This window comes from Sinohyriopsis cumingii, chromosome 16 (assembly GCF_028554795.1).
Source record: "Sinohyriopsis cumingii isolate HCF-2022 chromosome 16, ASM2855479v2, whole genome shotgun sequence".
Taxonomy (NCBI): Eukaryota; Metazoa; Mollusca; class Bivalvia; order Unionida; family Unionidae; genus Sinohyriopsis; species Sinohyriopsis cumingii.
Window position 1 is genome coordinate 6,067,467 of NC_142976.1, and position 16,083 is coordinate 6,083,549.

Below are 16,083 nucleotides of genomic sequence, written 5' to 3' on the forward strand. Positions count from 1 at the left end.
TATACGGAAATTCCCGAGTAATCTTGTTACGAATTTAATGATATTAACAGCATGTTTCCATTTTACATGACAACATAATTTTTAAAAAGTAAGTTGTATTTTGTCTCAAATTAATTTCGATTACAATATAATAAAATGGTGGCATGCCACTCAACGTTAGCATGCATGTTCTATCAAATAGCTAGCAAATTCCTTTTTTGATCAACAAACTTTAAAATCAGCACGAGATTTTTTTACAGGGTGTCGGCTCTAGTGTAAGCTTATTCATCCAGTTTTAGTTGAATTTTTAGATGAAAACTTTTACATTAATTAACATAGAAACAGTCCATTCATCAAAGAGAAAGTATTGACCATTTACTTTTAGGAACGTGGGGGGCTGGAATTTTCTTCTGAGCTGAGAAAATTTATTTTGTATTATTTCAAGATAATTTATTGTATTACAAACAACATAATGGACATAATATGGTGTTATGTTGCTATAATTAATTGTATTACAAACAACATAATGGACATAATATGGTGTTATGTTGCTATAATTAATTGTATTACAAACAACATAATGGACATAATATGGTGTTATGTTGCTATAATTCAGAAGAAGGTACTTTTCTAGCTGCTGACCGATGTTTTTTTTTTTTTTTTAAATGTCACACGCTCCTACCCTAGAACATTAAATTGCTGGTCCCTAAAATAATTGCGGCATACTGTGGTATGCATCATGGTATGCATATTTATCAGCGTGATCAGTCTATCTGAGCGACCACTCTATCTGAGTGACCAGTCTATCTGATGCGACTCTGTCTTTAACCCTAAAAAGAATATTTTCTAAATCAAGGAAAAAATTCTTTGACTTTCAACAAGATTCATTTTTCTCTTCCAAAATGTAACCTTTATAAACACTTCGGCATTCACACAAAAATTTTAAAAGATGCAAAAAGTTCTTTTCATAGATTTGATCTGACAACAACTCAGTTTTCCCATTGATAATACACGTCGGTAAAATTCCAAGTCAGCATATTACCTGCTCCGACCCTATTGAGTTACACAACAAATTCAATTTCATAATTTATTCAAATAGTCAAACATTGATTTTTAAATAAATTTACATATACACTTCATGATAACAAAAATAATTGAAATTGTTCATTTTTTTGTAGATTTGCATAGATATCATTTGGAATGTGCACAGATATAATCTCAGAATAAAGTTAAACATTCACTTGAAAGCATGCATATGTATTGCTTTGTAAAGAGAAGAAACCCCACAATGTGATGGATTTCCAATCTCTTAATTACACACACACACACACACACACACACATACATACATACAGACAGACAGACACAATGTGGGAGGTTGTGGGTAAGACCCCCGGCCGAGTCATACCAAAGACTGGTACTAACAGCTGCCTCGCTTGGCTCTCAGCATTAAGAGGTTAGTGTTAGGACTGGTCGGCCTGGTGTCAGGATAATGTGACTGGGTGGGACATCATGCTACATGTTTGCGACATGACGCCCGAGTGCTAGGCCTCACTATAAACTGTCACACTGCAGACATCGTAGCGATATGACTGAAAAATTGTTAAAGCTACCTTCAAAATCCAAATCACACACACATGCAGGAAGACAGACAGGCATAAATGCGGCGCACACGCACGAATACACAAACATATATGCAGGAACGCTCTCGTATGCTCACACTCACACACACACACACACACACACACACACACACACACACACACATACATACATACATACATACATACATACATACATACATACATGCACGCATACAAATGACGTTATAGTTATTAATATGGAATACATAGGAAAAGACATTAAAAACACATTAAAAACACATATGTTAAACTGTATTCATTACTTGAAATATTTCCCAGTGATACGTATTTTAAAGTGGACAGTCTATTCAAAAGGTTGCGAAGACATTCATGCAAAGAAAATAAGGGCTTTTCAGTGAAAATCTAATGTCATTTCTCAATTGTGTGCTGATACTTTCAAGTAAACACGGCCTACTCACCGTTTTAGAGTTTTTAAATTCTTCATCCATCTAAGTTTTTTAAATTTGGAGAAATAAAAAGATATTTCTTGATAATCAAATTGTACCACGATGATACGATTTTTATAAAACAGTATTCTTCCATATTTATTTCATCTTCTTTTGTTTTGTACTGACAGCACGTGCACGTTCTTTTGCGAACTCCCTATACAGCTTTTCGTCCTCTTCTTTTGTAGCCACGGGGAAAATTAATTTGTCCGCTATTGAGTATAAGCCAGAGACGGTCTGGAAGAGAAATTGAACACTAGTTACGGCAGGTGTATCGCGTCCAAAATTAATATCGATTATCGATGTAGTTATATCGATAGTTAATCGATTTGCATTAGTTTATAACAAGTACAAAGCTAGACACCAAGGAAAATGAACGTAAAAATTATGCAGCTGTGTTGCACTACAAAATCATTATAGCTGACACACTATAGTCATGGTGTCATATAATTATAACAATATTTTTATATATTCTTACAGGAATTGCTTATTCATATGCAGCAGTTTTAAAACCTATAAACGACACAGATGGTAATTCACCATTCTTATTCTCCAATGATCGATCAAGCAGACAACTCTCAACGACACGAAATGTTCACTTATATCCTTAAAATGGGCAAACTATTATAATTCATTTTAATAATTGATTTAATATACTTCAGGCAATTTGTCAAATTATGACGTAAGTACCCACACGATGATGACATGGAATATGTGAAAAAAATAATCTACAGCGTGTCAGCACCGGGTCAAACTGAATCAAATATCCATGCATCTACAGCGTGTCAGCACCGGGTCCAACTGAATCAAATATCCATGTTCTGATTGGTCAAACACAGCAATATGTTACTCTTGTCATTTCAATCTGCCGTGGGTGAAATAAAACAAAATTAATTTTCCGAATTCAACATAAATAAATGATTGTTAGCGTGTTAAAGTGTCTTCCTGAAACATCGATTACATGACTTCAGCATCGATAACCGTTTAATACCAATAACACATTAAAAACACATCTGTTTAAAAACACATGTATGCAAGCGATAACTTTCACTTTTTAATTAACAAATATTTAACCATTTAAAAAGATATTGTCTTTAACTTTTGTAGCAAACTAGTTTGTCGATTTTGAAGCTGTCAGGGGGTTTAGGATCAAGTAAGATCTCACGCAAGTAATCTCAAAAAAAACTCAGACATATCGTCCAATTCCTACTCGATTCTGATGATATCCATCATCTGTTTACAAACTAATATACATAAATACACTATAAGCAATTTGCAACCTTATATGAATGTCGGGCAATGAATACCACTTGATATGTCCCATAATCTTATGTAATTATTTACTTCCTTATTTGTAGCACAAATGCACGAGGTCCTAAGTAGTCTCGTATAATAAAAAAATCCTACCTTAATGTATTTTCTGGGTAAAATAAACCAAGAATATGACAGGGTTTAAAATAGACCGTGATATCATTCTCATTTCACACCTCTGCTGTCTCAGGTTCGATTACCGCTTTAAGCACGAACAAGGGTAAATGGACACCTGTTCGAACATTTGGATCATCATTGTCTCTAATTTGGGCTTTAAAGTCAATCTAACCATTGTTATAGATTCAACTGACTTAAATTATTCTATCTCAGTATACGTATAGTATAATTTTACAGGATCTTTTAATGGATGCAAGTACTCGACATCAAGCTTTAGTTCTTTTTACATATGCTTATAGTACAATAGTACATTATCTATCAGTGGATGTACGTACTCGTCGTCATGCTTTAGTTCTATTTCGATATACTTATAGTACAGTGTTACATGATCTGTCAATGGATGTACGTACTCGACGTCGTGCTTTAGTTTTAACTCGATATACTTATAGTACAGTGTTACGTGATCTGTCAATAGATGTAGTACGCTACGTCGCTTTAGTTCTAACTCGATATACTTATAGTACAGTGTCACGTGATCTGTCAATAGATGTAGGTACGATACGTCATGCTTTAGTTTTATTTCGATATACTTACATTTCATCATGAAAAGTAATGTGAAACTCTAAAATATTCAATATATAAAGTGACCCAGACTTCAGATATTGGCAGTGATTAAACAGTAATCATAATAAGTGACAGTCACTAGAGTAACCATAGTAACTGTGTGAAGTTAAAGTCGTTTATCGTCCAGGTAGTCTCCAAAATGGCACATGATCGACGTCTGAGGCCATATGCCGATTTAATTTATGGGGCGAAATAATTCTGAGTAACATTCAAAGTTGGTGATGTTTTCCAGTTCTCCTACCTTCATCTTAAGGGACAGTCTGCAGCCTGCGCTAACATCTCAGTCAGCAGAAATGTTCCACCTACATAACAGCAACGTGTTCCGCTATCAACGTCAGATTAATAAAGTCTGTATTCGAAAACCCATAGTTTTACTTTAACGTTGTCCATGTTATTCAACCAATCAGTAATCGCTATTTTGTAATTATAGGTTACTGCATTTGTAAGAAAAAATATTAACGAGTTTTTCGGATGCACACTGCACGACCTGTGGGAGTGAAGTATCCATATGAGGAAAGAGTTAATATTTTCACATACAATTGCTGTAATCTTTTTATTGTAAAATCATTTTTTTAATTCTTTTTTTAAAAAATGCACTATAAGAAACAAAGTAATTGAATTGATGCTGTATTAATAAATACACAACCGTAGGTTCATCATACAATAACAATATTAATGCGCTCATAGCACAGCCCAGCGAGCTTTCTACTATGTCGCGCGCTCGAAAGTAGTTTCAAAAATAATTGTCGCTTTGGTTTACTTAAAATTCAAATGTAGAGCCATATTGTGAATGAATGCGCATTGCAACAACTTTTCCATTTGGTCTGGAATGGATGGATTTTGTTTTCATGTTGATGGACTGGATTATAGGGTCAGTTCGTGCATTAAGGAGAAGGAATTTCAGCTGGAAATGTACAAGAAATTCCAGCAAAAAGTTCAGTGTGTATCAGGTTTGCAGGATATGCCTTTTAGATATGCAGAACATAAAAATTACATTTTGAGGAAATTCAAGATGTATAAATGTAAGACTATTTATTATCATTCTTATTACCAAATAAAGAGGACATACATTTATGCCCTGTCATTTGCATCTCGCTGTTGGAGAGACCCCAGCTATGAACTGTATCATACAGTTTGTTTTCTATCGCTAGCCTAATATTGTATTAAAATAGTTAAACAGGGAAAATTGCAAAGCAGGTTTTGTGCGACACCCCATACAGCCAGCGGAAATAATACGCTTTCATCGTCTTGGCCTTTTGTCTCAATATGCTTTTCTATGCTGTAATGTATAGACCCTAGAGAGCACTGGTTATAGCGTGAACCATTTTATTAGCGAAAAGGTAAGAATATATCTCCTAAATAACTGTTTCAATGATCAAAACGGTATTTTCAATTACTGCGTTTCTCAAATTATTGTTGATATTGCGAATACCACGTTCATTTGTGTGCTTGTTAGAAAGTTTCGTGTCTGAACTCGTCCACATCGTTAACTTTATAATCTATACTTCAAATGGACGAAACAGCTTGATTAGCTCATTTACAAACAAACCTCATCAAGCAAAACTTAAAGCGTCTACTATACGTAAGCGTATATGGTTTGTTAAAAAAGTAGTTCCTGATAAACTAAACTATTTCAGGTACACGTGTCGTGAACGTGAGTGCAATATCATGGTGTTCAGTATCGTAAAATACTGCACAATTCTGACAATGTAAAGATAACGGAGACAAAAATGAGCATATAATAATCGCTTGTTCATTTCAACAGTCAACGGACTATATTCCTTCTTTTAGGTCCTTCGACTCAGAAGAAGGAAACAAACTGCTTTAAACTCTATTTCTTTTATAACAGAACAACAACAAAAAATCGCATAATCAATATATTATTGACAATTAATTTTGCCAGTGTTTTTCATATACTGCATACAAAGTTTTATCCTAAATGTTAAAACTACGAATAAATTACATCTTTACCTCCTCTTTCTTGAGCTCCTTGATAAGTGGAGGATCAACGATAGAGAATCTTCTCAGTCGTCTCTGCCTCTCGGTCAGGGCGAGATCCCCAGGAAGACTTTTGGTCTCCTCCCTGATTTCTTCATCCGAATCCGTTTCCTGGAATATTGCAACTACTTATACAAAAATGTATAATCGTGTTTCTCAAATTCTATTTGGAAAGTTCTTAAAAGGTATACAGCAGAGCTACAGCATTTACAAGTTGCTCTCGCTTATTCGTATATGTGATGGAGCAACTCCCGTCCCCGTAGAACCCCGACTCCAGTAAATCAAATTGTCAAACCTGTTTCACGTGATTAATAAGAAAAATTCGTCCGCATAAAATGATGAATAACGATTGTTACAAAACTGTTAAATGATGTGGGATGATAAAGCCGACACGAGAGTACGCGCACACCCGAATAGCTATTCCGCAACTAGATCAAATTTCTAAAGATCAAAATAAGTTATCGTCTTTTTCGAAGTGTAGACCTGCGTATTTAATGTTTTAGAATGAACAATCTTCATTTCTAACAGAAGCACCATTCCGCGAACAAACGAGCCATACTTGCAGGTATTCCAGACGTAGCTCAAAGAAGAATCATTTTAGTATACCATTTCGGACCACAACAATCCTTCCACCACTCCTCATCCATCCCTTAACCCCTGTTTAACTCTTATGGCTTATACTGTCATAAATGTAAAACATCCTCACACAGATAATGTCCCTGACACTAAAGTTAACAATACTGTATCGAAATGTGTTCAGTTTCGGCCTCTCCACACGCTCGGCCTTCTCTGTCGCATGCTAGAAAGAACTGAGATATCAACACTGCTCAGTTTGCACTGCCTTCATGCCCCGCCTTTGCACTTCCGGTGTTCGTGATACCGATGTTAAGTATCACCTTCCATCTTGACAATACCGAATCTTTGTACATTTTCCCCGTGATGTATCGCGTCAGTACGAAGTTACTACAGTAAAAGTCATAAATGTCATGCAGAAGTTCGGTACCAACCATTTCCTTAACGAGTGCCATTTTTAGAATTTGATTACACATACATAACAATGGCAATTTTTCACTTTATTTGGATTCTCATTTATCCATATTCCTTAAAAAGGTAAGTATTTACACGACCAGAGAAGTACATAAGGCAAAACCAATGTTAAATTACATAAACATTTTTTGGACGAGGGCATTCTAAAGGTGCGATCCAGTACAAACCCAATTCAATGTCGCGCTATGATGTCACAATGAAAGAAGCGCATGTTGAAAGCAAAATTTTACTACCCTTATTTGTTATGATAGGTCGACGTCATCTGTTCTTGACCCAGCTTAGTACGTGACTATCATTTGGAACTTACAAGTTTTTCTAAAGACATTTAAGGTACAGAATATTCAAGAATGAGGATTGAATAAACTTTGGTAAAAAATAATTAGTGTTAAGATTTCGATAGACATTTAATATTTAATTTAAGTTGTATAAATTTGTAAATAAGACCACAATGATATACAGTATCAGTAATCGCTGCTGTCCATGGCAGTTTCATTACTAGCAACTATGGAAATGACGTCACTGTTGTTTAATTGACATCACTGAATAACTAGATACAAATTTTACTTGTCCCAGCCAGTGATATTTGCTTGCCAGTTTCAGCTGGATAATAATAATAATAATAATAATAATAATAATGAGGACTTTGTATAGCACCTAATCTTTAGAAGCTCTAAGCGCTTTACAACATTAGACAACACCTATAAGATAAAATAATTAAAAAAACATGTAATGACATGATTACAAAAACAAACACCATAAAATTAGAAAACATTAAAAAAAAGATGCTGAGAATATTTAAGGTAGGAAACATTATTAGGTCTTTAATTTTGTTCTTGCAGTCGAAATAAGTGAGTTTTGAGAGCCCTCTTGAATGTGATCATTGTGTCTTTGTGTCTAAGTTCAGTGGGCAATACATTCCACGTTGCTGGACCCTGGTATGCAAAAAACGCTGTCCATATGACTTTGTTTTCATAGTGGTAATAATGAGTATACGACTGTCAGAAGAGAAGAGTAAGTATCTTGCTGGTGTGTACACATGGGTGAGGTCGGATAGGTATGTTGGACTAGAGTCCGACAGTGAAACGTAGCACAGAGAACAAATTTTGTGTTTGTTTCTGGATCGAATGGATAGCTAGTGTAGGGTACAGAGCAGCGGGGAGGTGTGCTCTGATCGTGGTACTCTAAGTATGATCCGAGCTGCTGTGTTTTGAACTTTTTGAAGTTTCTGGAGCAGATATTGAGATGAATCAGACAGAACTGAGTTACAACAGTCCAGTCTTGAAAGTACTAATGAACACACAAGTGTTTTAGTGGCATCAACTAAAAGACATTTGCGTATTTAGCTGATACGTCTCAGCCCAAGATATGCAACCTTGCATATGTTCATGACATGTTGGTGCAATGTGAGAGTACTGTCCAGAGTAACACCTAGGTTTCGTACTGATTGTGTGAATTTAATGTTGGTGTTGCTGATATTTATTATTTGAGGTAAAGGATATGAATGATAAAGTCTTTGTGTTGTGATCAGAATGGCCTCAGTTTTATCAACATCCATCTGCAGCTTGTTACATGTCATCCATGATTTCACATCAGAAATACACCTCTCTACACCTTGGATGGTAGCGTCAACTTCCGTTGGGTGGCTAGATTTGTATATTTGGGTGTCATCAGCATACAATTGGTGAGACACTGGATGATGATCTATGACACTTGGGAGCGACTGGGTGTACATAATGAAGAGAACAGGTCCATTTGCAGATACAATTTGTGTCCTGTTGACCAAGTAGGACTTGAATCACAGTAAGGCTGTATCAGGAATGCCAAATACATGCTGGAAACGGTGAAGTAATATATCATGGTATATTGTGTCAAATGCTGCAGATAAATCAAGGAGGGTGAGGACTGTAATCTTTGCGCTATCCAACGCAGAGAGAATGTCATTAACTACTTTTAGAAGAGTAGTTTCAGTACTGTGGCAAAGGCGATATGCAGATTGTACACTGCTAAAAAGACTGTTTGAATTTAGATGAGATACAAGCTGGGATAGAACAACCTTTTTTAAGATTTTTTATATGAATGGGAGATTATAAACTGGGCGGTAGTTCTTTAAATCGTTATGGTCTAGTGTTGGTTTCTTCAGCAGAGGCTTTACAATGGCAGTTTTGAAAAATGATGGGAATTCCCCTCATGAGAGAGAAGGGTATAAATAACATCAGTTAGTGAAGGCAATACTGGATCTAAGCACTCAAGTAGCAGTGATGTTGGAATTGGATCAAGTTCACATGACTTTGGTGCGATCTTCATCAAGATTGTACGTACGAAATCCAGAGACAGGTTCAAATGCTGCTAATGGTTGCCGCTCAAATTCTGTATCCCAACTGTATGGTGATGACGAGTCAACTGAAATTGTGGTGTCAAGCTTATATCTAATGCTTTTTACTTTGTCACGGAAGAAATCTGCAAACATGTCCGGAAGGTCGACTGGAGAGAAGGTAGATGGAAGTGGTGTTGATTTGTTCCTTGACATTAGCTTGTTAGTAATCTCGAAGAACTCTTTGCAGCTGGAACTTTCCATGATCTTAGTAGTGTAGTGGGCTGATTTCGCTGCATGGACTATATCTGTGACATTCTTCTTAGCGGCTTCATAGATTTGCTTATGAATAGTGAGTCGGATGGAAAGCCAGAGCCTCTCAGCTTTACGGCGGTCTCTTTTAGCAGTGCGAAGCTGGTCCCTCACACTGCTATACCATGGAGAACACTTTTGAATTGATACTCTGCACTTGGTAGCTGGGGCATGTTTGTCAAGCAATGAACGCAGGCAGTTATCGAGTTGTTCTGCGGTAGGAGGTAAGCAAGTTGTTAGGTTAGCTTGGATGTCGTGCATTAGTTTGGTTCTATTTATCGTACGGAGGTTTCTCTTAGTAGCAGATAAGGGTGGAGGGTTAGGGACTGATATGTCAAGATGGCATATAATGCAGAGGTGATCTGATGCAAGGTCATGGGATGCCAGGAAGAACCGTAGAATGTTATCATCAGGTCTATGAAGAATCCAATCTAAAATGTGACCATGTTTATGAGTGGGTTGGTTAACTGACTGTTTGAAGTTGAAAACATTAATGGAATCTATGAGTTTTGATATATTTGAGTTTCCGGGACAGTCAAAGTGAAAGTTGAAATCTCCAAGAATAATCAGGTTGCCACCTATCGAATTTCCATACTCCAGGAGATTCGGAAACTGCTCCAAAAAGAGAGAGTCAGCCAGCTTGTTTTTTCTACTAGGAGGAGGGCGGTATAGGCAGAAAAAATGGACTGACCTTTGCTCCAGTGTGAGTGTGGTTTGGACTAGTTCAAACGATGTGTGGTAGAAATTTAATGTTGGGGTGTGGTTAAGACTTTTTATCATGGAGTTCTGTGTGATGACAGCAATTCCACCTCCGCGATAATTACCGGGGAACGACTTGATGGAGTAACCAGTGGGTGTTAGATCCGCACACTTAGGCTCATCGCCTGATATTTTTATCCATGTTTCTGTCAGGAAAAATACGTCGATATTCTGGTCGTTGATAAAATTAACTATTTATGTGCGCTTTTCCGGTGGTCCTACTGACTGGGCATTGAATAATGTAATGCGCAGAGGTATTTCTTGGATAGTTGACACAAAGGTTGACGAATTAATAGGGATTTGAATTAGGTTATCTAAATTAACGGTTGAATTTTTTTTAAATTGATGAGCCGAAATAAGGGAGATAACTGGAATTCTTCTTCCTGTTCTACGCCGGCCAGCTTTGAAACAACATTTCTTTTTTCGCTTCTGTTTACATTTAGGCAATGATAAATGTAGTCCCAGTTCGTTTAGTCTAGAGCACAATGTAGTGTGGAGAGCCAAGGAGTGATCATTTAAAGCAATTAATGAGGGTCCATCGTAGCATAAACGGGTTGACTGGCGAGTATCTCGTGATGGCGGTTTGTTCACAAATAGTGGAGCAAGACAGCTGAGGAAAAGTCTAATTGTTCTCATTTCCAAAACAAGGAGATGAAGAAACACATACGAATTTAACAGCCAATACATAATGAACACAATAACGAAGATGAAAACAGGCAACAAGCACAAATATCATGAAAACGGCACTAAAAAAACGGAACAGCTACTTCAAGCCGGTTAAGCCATAGCAGCCATCTTGTTTCATCAAGCTAATTGCCCGCTATATTTTATATAAAGGATCTCATATGGGTAATGATTTAATATTGAACTTAAGAAACGAGTTGAATAATATCCAACTTTTTGCGAGCCTTGAATTATTAGAAAATGCTTCTTTATCGTCTCTTTTTTCAAAGCAGAAACAGGAAATATTTCCACAACTATCTCTGCAAGCAAAATAACAAATACATGAGCAAAATTTTATTACGTAATTAAAACAATTGAACATTTTACTAAAATAATAATAATAATAATAATAATAATAATAATAATAATACCTCACGGCACTGGATAATTTTAAGCAAGTGAGAACATGTCATCTCATAATGAAACACGCCAAAAATGAAACTAAAATCCCAAAGTATATGATTTCATGGTTAAGAATAGTGTTATCAAACGACCCTATGCTAATAATGGTAAGAACAACCAAACGAGAAAAGCTAAAACCCGGTTTAGCTACCACATGTACAAAACGGCCAATTGCTCATAACAGCTACCAATTGTTGTTCGCCTCAAATTTTTCGAAATAATTTGCCAGCGTGTAGCGACCAACAGGAAACCAATATACTATGTTATTTATAGCAGAGTTGTAAATGTGTGCTTCTCAAGTTTGTTGATAAAACTGAAATATCACTTTCAGTTTATGTGTATATCTTTTTTCTTCATAATGTCTTGCAATATATTTGTATGAAACTTACCTGTGTATATAAAGACCATTTTAATAGGTATTGCTGCTACTCGTTCAGTAGTTTCTACTTTACCTTGTAATCGTTCCTTTCCGAAAGCAATAGCATCAGTAGCAATAGTACTTTGCTTCAGCATAGACCTTCAGCACGCTTTGTGATTACAAACAATGTAATAAATATATCATACACCTTTGATGTCTATGTTCACACTGTCCATTTGCAGATTGTCTTTTCAGTCAGTGTAGGCCTAAATTCTAAAATGGTAAACATCAAACGCGTCCTCTGATCAAAGGGGCATATTGTCAGGATATTTATAATACTAGATTTCCTGAGTCCAAATAATAGACTATCACACACAATGTTTGCAAGTTCTTTGCCAAACACCATACTTTCAGACTGAATCTCGTATTTTATCGAACTTGAGCATTGACTCGAGACTCATAAGTACAAATATGTTTCAGAACTCACCATAAGGTTTAAATCTACCCATTTTGATGTATGTTTTACATGGGGCATATCTTTGATGAAATCTCTATCTGATTGCGAAACCTTCTCTGTGCATAGATATAAGAACTATTCGGATTGTTCGTTTAATTTTTCTTCTTTCCAGCCATTTTTACAACGCACATGTCGTTCTTGTTATTCGGTCAATGTAATACGATGTGGTCAGTAGAAGTTATGATAATGACACTGTCACATTTTGCTGTAATACGCTTTAAGTGAGCATAGAAAATTCCTAAATTCCTACTTTCTAGTCTTTGAAAGATTACATCCGTTACTAATTAACTTATTTACCATGCATCACATCCTAGATGTAATATGTGCTTTACATACATACATACATACATACATGCGTACATACATACATACATACATACATACATACATACATACACACACACATACATACATACATACATACATGCGTACATGCGTACATACATACGTACATACATACATACATACATGCGTACATACATACATACACACATACATACATGCCTAAACATACATACATACATACATACATACATAAACATACATACTTACACACATATACATACATACATACATGGCAAAACATACATACATACATACATACATACATACATACATACATACATACATACATACATACATACATACATTTAAAAAGGACTTGTTTTTCGGTGTTTTGGCAAGTAAAGTTTGTTACCTTCATTGTGTATTGGAAAATGCCGTCTCATGATGTTTTGACCTAATGGTATAAATATTTTCAGTATGTAATTGTAACCTTGTGTAATTATTTTTAGCACTTTTTATATCGTCAACAATAAACGTATTATGAAATTACTTTGTATAGCGTAGCCAGGACATATCGTCAGCAATAGACGTATGATGAAATTACTTTGTATAGAGTAGCCGGGACATATCGTCAACAATAGACGTATGATGAAATTACTTTGTATAGAGTAGCCAGGACATATCGTCAACAATAGACGTATGATGAAATTACTTTGTATATAGTCAGGACATATCGTCAACAATAAATGTATGATGAAATTACTTTGTATGGAGTAGCCAGGACATATCCTCAACAATAGACGTATGATGAAATTACTTTGCATAGCGTAGCCAGAGCATATCGCCAACAATAGACGTATGATGTAATTACTTTGTATAGAGTAGCCAGGACATATCGTCAGCAATAGACGTATGATGAAATTATTTTGCATAGAGTAGCCAGGACATATCGTTAACAACAGACGTATTATGAAATTACTATGTATGGAGTAGCCAGGACATATCGTCAGCAATAAACGTATGATGAAATTACTTTGCATAGAGTAGCCAGAACATCGTCAGTTTATTCAATAATTCCAATGTTTTCCCCTGTACTTGCTACCAATAGCCATCAATCCACCATCTGCACTCTCTTTGTCAACAAACGTAAATGTAATGATGATATACTTGCAATGTTATTAGCAGTGGCGTCACGGGGTTGCGGGGGGTGCGGACCGCACTGGGTGACACCATCAGAGGGGGTTACACCAAAATAACTGTCTATAAAAATGTTGAGTTTTTGTGCAGGAAAGAGGTCCATGTGGGTGACAGAGTGAGTTACCGCACTGGGTGACACCAACCCTAGTGACGCCACTGCTTATTATATCATGTCTGGTATTATTTTTTGTAACTACAAGCTAAATGAGTACACTAAAAGCTTGAAACGCAGATATGACTATATGTATTATACTTTTTTTAAATGCTTGAAAGGGCAAAACTTGAACCTGTCAACTGATGAAATTCTGCTGTAACATAATTTATGCTTAGATAGGGATAAAAGCGCTAGTGCTGTAGAATATCAGACTTAAAACATGTACAGTGGATCATTCCTGCTGTGCACGTTTACATCAAATTTTCGCTTAAATGCCCATATTTGATAGCGAAAGTACAGCATTCCGAAAGATTGATGTTACATGTTTGAGTATAAAAGCACGTTGGCTACGTGGTTAGCATGCTGAACTCACGGCCGAAAGGGTGCTGGTTCGAATTCTACCATCAGACCAGCTACTGTGTGTGCCCTTGGACATTTTACTAAAATGACCTCTGAGCTAAATAACCTACTTGTGGTGCTGTTCCGTTAAACACCAAACCAAACAAAAGACAAAAAAAGCGCGTGATATACGACAATTCATCCACAAAACACTCACCACATTTGCGACATGTATGCAAACAAAAACGTGTTGACCGATCGAGACATATATTAATTAACACGATAATCTATGGATGTGCTGCGTTCTTTTGCCTTCCGTAACCACCGGGTATTAGGAAAAATGTCATCACTCAAAATTCCTTTTTTAGTCAAGCACAGATGTCTGAACAAGAGTGTTTGCAGTGGCGTCACTGGGTGGGTGCGGACCGCACCGGGTGACTCCATCAGAGGGGGTGACACAAAAAATGACTGTCCATAAAAATAAAACAAAATTGTGCAGGAAGGAGGTCCATGGGGGTGACACCATGAGTTACAGCACATGACTGTCTATAAAATGTTTGAATTTTTGTGCAGGAAGGAGGTTTATGGGGTAACACCATGAGTTACCGCACTGGGTGTCACCAACTCTAGTGACGCCACTGAGTGTTTGTATTATATCACCTTAGTAAATACAGAAGCTTAGAATAGTTTATGATAATATACAATCATTAATAAGTTTGTGTCGCGTAAAACTCAAATCCAGTCTTAACTTCCGGCCGAGTTTCTAAGCATAGTAAAATCGTGGAGGGAAATAATTCTTAAAATATTAGTCATAATGTTCTCTTAATGTATAGTATTATTTTGGGTAAATTACTAAACTGCGCTACCGGTAAGTATTGAAATAAACTACAGTAGTAGCATTAGCAATACGAATAGCAGTAGTAGAAATTAAATGGTATTATTATCAATATCAGTATTCGTTTGATACCTCCGACTTCTTCGCAGTTGAAATCCGAGGCATCGCGGACTGTACCCGTTTCGAGCGGAATGATTTCTGTGAAGCACCTTCGTGATGTGGCGGTGGAATCTGACTCATAAGGAAGCATGCAATATAAAGACATGCAAATATACTGGAGACCACATGCAGTGCTAACACATAGTTCTATGGCTGTAATATTTTACGACAAGAAAACATAATGAACAGGTAATAACATAGAATAGCTACATAAGTAAAATATGCTGAGTGACGCCAACAAAAAAAAAAAAAGAAACGCCTAAGTAAAGTGCTCATGGAAAAAATTAACTAATGACCGGTCATAAATCTTTCGACAATCGCTTTTTCATATTTAGATGACGTATTAAAAATAAAGGAGTGCAAATATTATTTTGCAATTAGCAACGATTTTGGTAATAACTATGTTAATAATAAAAAGGGCAATAATTCAAAGCAGGCCACTTGGATGGAAAAATAAACAAAATACGGTATTTTTGATGCCATTCAGCATAGTTTGTAAAAAAAAAAAATACCACACATACAGCTAAAGAGTAATATTCAATGCATGTTACAAATAGTCTTAAATTA

At 36.1% G+C, this 16,083-nt stretch overlaps 1 protein-coding gene across 9 annotated transcripts in view; it reads right to left on the reverse strand.

Annotated features, from left to right (window-relative positions):
* Window positions 1-1,052: 1,052 nt before the first annotated feature.
* Window positions 1,053-16,083, reverse strand: part of LOC149779870 (uncharacterized) — a 56,144-nt gene continuing 41,113 nt past the window's right edge. For 8 of the 9 annotated variants that reach the window (XM_089936552.1, XM_089936546.1, XM_089936551.1 and 5 more), the window contains 3 exons: window positions 15,490-15,588; window positions 6,092-6,229; window positions 1,053-2,305 (listed from right to left, as the gene is read on the reverse strand). In XM_089936552.1, coding sequence (XP_089792678.1) covers window positions 2,168-2,305; window positions 6,092-6,229; window positions 15,490-15,588 — 375 coding nt within the window. In that variant the 3' untranslated portion in view covers window positions 1,053-2,167. The other variant, XM_089936550.1, reaches the window with a different exon arrangement.